General features: G+C 40.7%; 1 protein-coding gene across 1 annotated transcript; it reads left to right on the forward strand.

The window, feature by feature from the left end:
* Nucleotides 1-286: 286 nt before the first annotated feature.
* On the forward strand, nucleotides 287-4,593 carry LOC125888287 (extracellular calcium-sensing receptor-like). The gene is made up of 8 exons (XM_049575554.1): nucleotides 287-835; nucleotides 985-1,071; nucleotides 1,302-1,571; nucleotides 1,907-2,113; nucleotides 2,459-2,734; nucleotides 3,146-3,370; nucleotides 3,473-3,596; nucleotides 3,683-4,593. The coding sequence occupies exons 1-8, from the start codon at nucleotides 575-577 to the stop codon at nucleotides 4,591-4,593; spliced, it is 2,361 nt and encodes a 786-aa protein (XP_049431511.1). The 5' UTR covers nucleotides 287-574.
* The last annotated feature ends 1,677 nt before the right edge of the window (nucleotides 4,594-6,270 follow it).

Genomic DNA, 6,270 nt, shown 5'->3' on the forward strand with positions numbered 1-6,270 from the left:
AACAGGAGGAAAGTCATGTCTGTATTATTAGATATCAACTTGTTCTTCCTCCTGTATTTCATATTGTTTTATTCCTACATTTTCTCTGTCATGCCCACTCCTCTTGTTTCCACCTTCTGCCAGTTACTGGGACAATTTCATCTAAATGGGATGCACAAGGCTGGAGATGTGGTTCTGGGTGGGCTGTTTCAGGTCCACTTCTTTTCTGTCTTTCCTGACTTGTCTTTTACCTCAGAGCCACAACATCCTACCTGCCACAGGTCAGTTTGTCAGGGAAACAGCAAAAAGGAGAAACTGGGCGAAATCAGTCCCATTAGATGAATGTATTTTTGATAATAAGATATTACTCTGACAGCCTTACATTGTGTTTTTATGCCATTTTGGACCTATCACTTCATATCGTCTCCTTTATTCATTTCATATTCAAATATTGTAATAATTGTTGCTGTTCAACTGCTGAATTGTTTACAAAATCTGTATTTGTTCATGTACATGTCAGAACAGTTGTTGTATTTTCCAACAGTGGTATTTTTATGTTAGTTTTGATGTTTTAGGATTTAGGCGGGTCCAGACCATGGCCTTTGCTATTGATGAGATCAACAGAAACTCCGACCTGCTGCCTAATGTGACTCTGGGATACAGTCTTTATGACAACTGTGCCAAAGTAGGAATTGGATTTCGTGCAGCGCTGTCGTTAGCCAGTGGTCGAGAGGAGCAGTTTATGTTAGACAAAACCTGTGCAGGAAACCCTCCAGTCCTAGGAATTGTGGGTGATTCTTCCTCTACACGTTCTATTGCCATCTCCTCTGTCTTAGGTTTGTACAGAGTACCTATGGTAAGTTTTCCACAGTAATTTTTTTTCATCAGTCTGATTTAATTTCAAACTTAATGTCATTTATAAACATAAACTAATCAGGCTTAAAAAGTTGAAGGAGTTGATAAAGAATTTGAATGGTTTTAAGATATACAGTCTGTCTTTCACAGGTGAGTTATTTTGCCACATGTTCGTGCCTGAGTGACCGGCAGAAGTTTCCATCCTTTTTTAGGACGATACCAAGCGATGCTTTCCAGGTGACCATCTATCAGCAAAATACAAATGCATTTGAAACAGCATGTGCAGTTAAACAATTGTCAAATTCCCTGTACTGCAATGAACAATTTATTACATCTGTGTACAATTTATGTAAAACCTCTCACATTCTTTGTGCCACCTGAGCTATTGGTTTCAGGTAACAAGCAGCTTCTCCACTAAAAGATTATTCCAGCCTGTGCACTAATCCCTCCACTCTGTATTTACTCAGGTGCGTGCTATGATTCAGATTCTCAGGCGCTTTGGTTGGACTTGGGCAGGTCTGCTGATCAGTGATGATGATTATGGACTCCATGCTGCCCGATCCTTCCAATCTGACCTGGCTCAGTCTGGTGGAGGCTGTCTGGCCTACTTAGAGGTTTTGCCTTGGGGTGACAACCCAGCTGAAGTGAAGAGGATTGTTGAAGTGATGAAGAAATCCACAGCTCGTGTGGTCATTGTGTTTGCACATGAAAGCCACATGATCAACCTCATTAAAGAGGTTGGGTTTGAAATACAACTCAACTGTAACTTTAATTGATTTTCCAAATTTATGTTTTAATAGTTTGACCAAAGGATTTAAGTTCCAATGAATCATTGTCCCATTACAATTAGATTTATTTTAATAAATCACACCTCTTATTTGTTAAAGGCACTGCAGGGTTTTTAAGTGAAATCACCTACTCAGACAAATTACTTTGACTTCCAGTTTTGATGACATGCATCATTTTATACATAATACTGTGTAAAACACAGGATTACACCTGTTATCAAAGGGAGTACGACAAGATACCAACTGTGTCATGACATTATAAATTTATGTAATACAATTCACAGGTGGTGAGGCAGAATGTGACAGGCCTGCAGTGGATGGCCAGTGAAGCCTGGACTGCAGCTACTGTGCTTCAGACTCCTCAGCTCATGACATATCTAGGTGGCACTCTGGGCATTGCTATCCGTCGAGGGCACATACCAGGGTTCAGGGACTTTGTGCTACAAATACATCCTGACCCACAACACAACACCAGCTATGAAAATTACCTGGTGAGAGTTTATCCTTGCTATTTAATATGGTATTTGTAAGATTGAGCACAAATGAAATGCTGGAAATTGAAGACCAGCCTGAGAGTTCCCTGACAGCAGCGACAGAGAGAGAGAGTTGTGTGTAATGTTGATGTCTTTCTAATGCACACGTTTTAATATGTTTTAATCTATTTTACAATTTTCAATTTCAGTAGTGCAGTGCTCATTCAAAATGTACCTGTTCGGGGAAAAAAATCCTTATGCATTTGGGTTTAATTCTCAACCTACCAAACTTACATCAAACCATGGCAGGGTATGAATGTGACTTTTGTTTAACATTATAATCCTATTTTGAATATATTTCAGGTAAATCAGTTTTGGGAACACACATTTCAGTGTAAATTTGCACCACCTCAAGCAGGTTGGGTGGAAGCTGGGGGATCACTGTGCACTGGACAGGAAGATCTAGAGAATGTGGACACTGAATTGTTGGACATTTCAGACCTCAGGCCAGAGTATAACGTGTACAAGGCTGTATATGCCCTGGCATATGCTCTTGATGACATGCTGCAGTGTGAGCCAGGGAGAGGACCTTTCAGTGGGCACAGCTGCGGCAGTTTGCAAAGACTGGAGCCATGGCAGGTGTGATATCATTTTACACCCCCATCATCACCACCACCACCCCACCATTCATTTGGCTAAATGCAATGCTTTGGTAATTACTGCAGAATAACATTAGGGTGTATGACTGAATACAAAGCTTTGAGATTACTAATCATAAACTGCATAGCAGTGGGTGTCACCGCTGGGTGACAGCATTTCATAGTATGATAAGGTCTGAGACAAAAGTGTCTTGGTACTGGAAGCACAATGTTGTTAGTGATGTTATTTCATTATGAAAGAAATGCTTTACATGAATTGTTAATGTCTTCATATGTTCATAAGTGTAGTATGCAGTTTAATTTGTGAGTACTGGATTCCACTGTGTTCACAGTGGTCATAATAATGTTTACATTTTCAGTCTTCCCCTGTCTCTTACTCTGATATCCATAGCTTGTGTATTACTTGGAAAAGGTCAACTTCACTACATCGTTTGGTGATCAAGTGTCATTTGATGAGAATGGTGATGCCTTACCAATATATGATATCATGAACTGGTTGTGGCTCCCTGATGGACAAACTAAAGTTCAGAATGTAGGTGAGGTTAAAGAGTCAGCCAAAGGTGAAGAACTCACACTTGATGAAGACAAAATCTTCTGGAACTTTGAATCCAAACAGGTTACTTCTGATTTTTAGTCACCTATTTGGTGTCCCATAGATAACTCCTTCTAGCAGTGTAAAGTACAGTGGAATGACACATATTTATTTTTCCTTCTACAGCCACCCCGGTCAGTGTGCAGTGACAGCTGTCCTCCAGGTACCCACATGGCCAGAAAGAAGGGAGAACCTGAGTGCTGTTTTGACTGCATCCCTTGTTCTGAGGGAAAGATCAGCAATTCAACTGGTTGGTATTTAGTTTACAAATTGCAAATTAAAGAGGTAACAAAATTATGTATTTCAACACTTTCCCTTTTTTTTTTTTTTTCACAGACTCCATGGAGTGCACCAGTTGTCCAGAGGATTTCTGGTCCAGCCCTCAGCGTGACCACTGTGTTCCTAAGAAAACAGAGTTCCTCTCCTATAATGAGCCTCTGGGTATCTGTTTGACAACTGCCTCATTGTTGGGCACATTTATATGTGTTGTTGTGTTGGGAATCTTTATCTGTCATCGTAGCACCCCTATAGTACGTGCAAACAATTCAGAACTGAGTTTCCAGCTATTGCTGTCTCTTAAATTATGTTTCCTTTGCTCACTGCTCTTTATTGGACGTCCCAGGCTGTGGACATGCCAACTGAGACATGCAACATTTGGAATCAGCTTTGTGCTTTGTGTATCATGCATCCTGGTGAAAACCATGGTGGTTCTGGCTGTGTTCAAGGCCTCCAAGCCAGGAGGTGAAGCCCATCTGAAGTGGTTTGGTCCTTTACAGCAGAGAGGAACAGTTCTGGTTCTTACTTCTATTCAGGCAGCAATCTGCACTGCTTGGATTGTCTCTGCCTCACCAGTTCCTCATAAAAACACTCAATACCACAATGACAAGATAGTTTATGAGTGTGTAGTTGGGTCCACAATTGGTTTTGGAGTGTTACTGGGCTATATCGGCTTTCTGGCCATCCTCAGCTTCCTGTTAGCATTCCTGGCAAGGAATCTTCCAGATACTTTCAATGAGGCCAAACTCATCACTTTCAGCATGCTGATCTTCTGTGCAGTGTGGGTGGCCTTTGTCCCTGCTTATGTCAGTTCACCAGGCAAATATGCAGATGTAGTTGAGGTATTTGCCATCCTAGCCTCAAGTTTTGGCCTCTTGGTGTCACTGTTTGGACCCAAATGTTACATTATCCTGTTGAGACCAGAGAGGAACACAAAGAAAGCAATCATGGGTCGTGGCATTGAGTCATAAAACCAGCAGTTAGTTTCATAAGACAGAATGAATCGTCTCTGTACAGTACAAAAATACAGGCAGAAAATAAGTTTATAGTCATATCAATGGTCAGTTCTTGAGAAAGAATAGCTAATGACAAAAAAATGAATACGAGCGAGAATACTTCAACATACCACATTATTCCATTTATTCCCTAGGATGCAGTTAATTATACAAAGAAATTGCACTTTTCATGGTGTAAGTTAATATAAAATATCAATAAACTTTATTATATGCTTGATTTGCTTTCTCTGAATAAATGACACAGACTTTGTTGGTTCATCCGTTTAAATTATATGCATTTAGTTTATTCAAGTTTTTATGTTTCCCCCAAATTCAAGAAGCCATTCAGTTTTTTACAAGAGGCAATGTGAAGCGACAGAGCAACCTTGTTTTTACATTTCACATTAAAACAAATTAATCAAATCAATGCAAACCAGTTAATCAATTTTAGTACCAGTTTATATTGCATATTTTTCTAAACCTCCATGACCAAATGCAATATCACATGGCAAAACTGAAAACACACAGCAGGTACTCGCTCTGCCTACATGATGTGTCGTGTCCGTGTCTCATGTGATTTCAGCAGATAGAGGGGTGAGCTCTGCACCATAGAACTAGAGCTACTATTTGGAATTTTTGCTTTATTGATCACTAGCTTTGCTGTCACTACAAGTATAAAAAGGATAGAGTCATTTTGTCTTTTTAATTTAAGCAATATAATGCTTGATAACAGTTATTAGGATTATTATCCATGCCATAGAATGAAGGTTACAATATTGTAACCCTAGTTCTCTTAGTATAGGTGGAGCCCTTTACTGGACTCTTTGCATACTGTGGGAGGAACCCAATCAATGAATGTCATGAGCTGACATTGACAGATGCCTACTTTTCTTCTGAGAGGTAGCACTGCCCAGCCAACACAGGTGGTAAGCAACCTAACTGGGTAGAGTGTTAGCCTAACCTTGCAGGGGTCTAAATACAAGCACACCACATTTCCTGGGTCATCAAGGAGCACAGAAACATGTTGGTGTATTACACACAGAAGAGAGTCAGGTGCAACATAGCCGGCATACACTCATCCCTTTTACCAGTCCTGTGTTGTTCCAGTGAGCACAGTCCTCGAAAAGGAACTCAGCGTGTCCGAGAGATAGAACCATATTGATGGGCAGGGTGTAGAACACACTGTTGACATATATATGTTCTCGACACTCATCCAACTGAACAGGACTGCCAACACTGCCACTCCACATGTGTGCACGGACCACAGTGGAAGGGTCTCCGCCCACCTGCCTGTAGGCTTGAGAGATGCACTCACAAAGTCATCTTGCAAGGAGTTTCTTCAATAGGGCCTTAACAGCCATTCCATCACCAAAGCACACAAACAGCTGTTGAACACATGTGATAGGGGCTGTGCATTCAACATTAACATGCCAACACATGAACTGGGCAGAGCAGATGCAATTTTGCCTCCCTCTCCCCCTCATGGGGGGGCGGGGGAACATAATTACTGATTAAAAATCGACATGTTAAAATAACCAGATACAGGTGGAAATGGAATAAAAAAAATGACTTTTTTTTTTCAAATATTTTTTTACCTGCATAGACACCTTTGTTTGACAGTTACAAGACAGGAAATCATGGGAGAGAGAGGGG

The sequence above is a fragment of the Epinephelus fuscoguttatus genome, linkage group LG5, assembly GCF_011397635.1.
Source record: "Epinephelus fuscoguttatus linkage group LG5, E.fuscoguttatus.final_Chr_v1".
In the NCBI taxonomy this organism is placed as follows: domain Eukaryota; kingdom Metazoa; phylum Chordata; class Actinopteri; order Perciformes; family Serranidae; genus Epinephelus; species Epinephelus fuscoguttatus.

Bases quoted from the DNA above. Each gene is read 5' to 3' on its own strand.
- LOC125888287 (XM_049575554.1), top strand. From the start codon at position 575: ATGGCCTTTGCTATTGATGAGATCAACAGAAACTCCGACCTGCTGCCT. The intron at 2,735-3,145 runs GTGTGATATCAT...TGATATCCATAG, and splicing joins AAAGACTGGAGCCATGGCAG to CTTGTGTATTACTTGGAAAA. The intron at 3,371-3,472 runs GTTACTTCTGAT...TTCCTTCTACAG, and splicing joins GGAACTTTGAATCCAAACAG to CCACCCCGGTCAGTGTGCAG.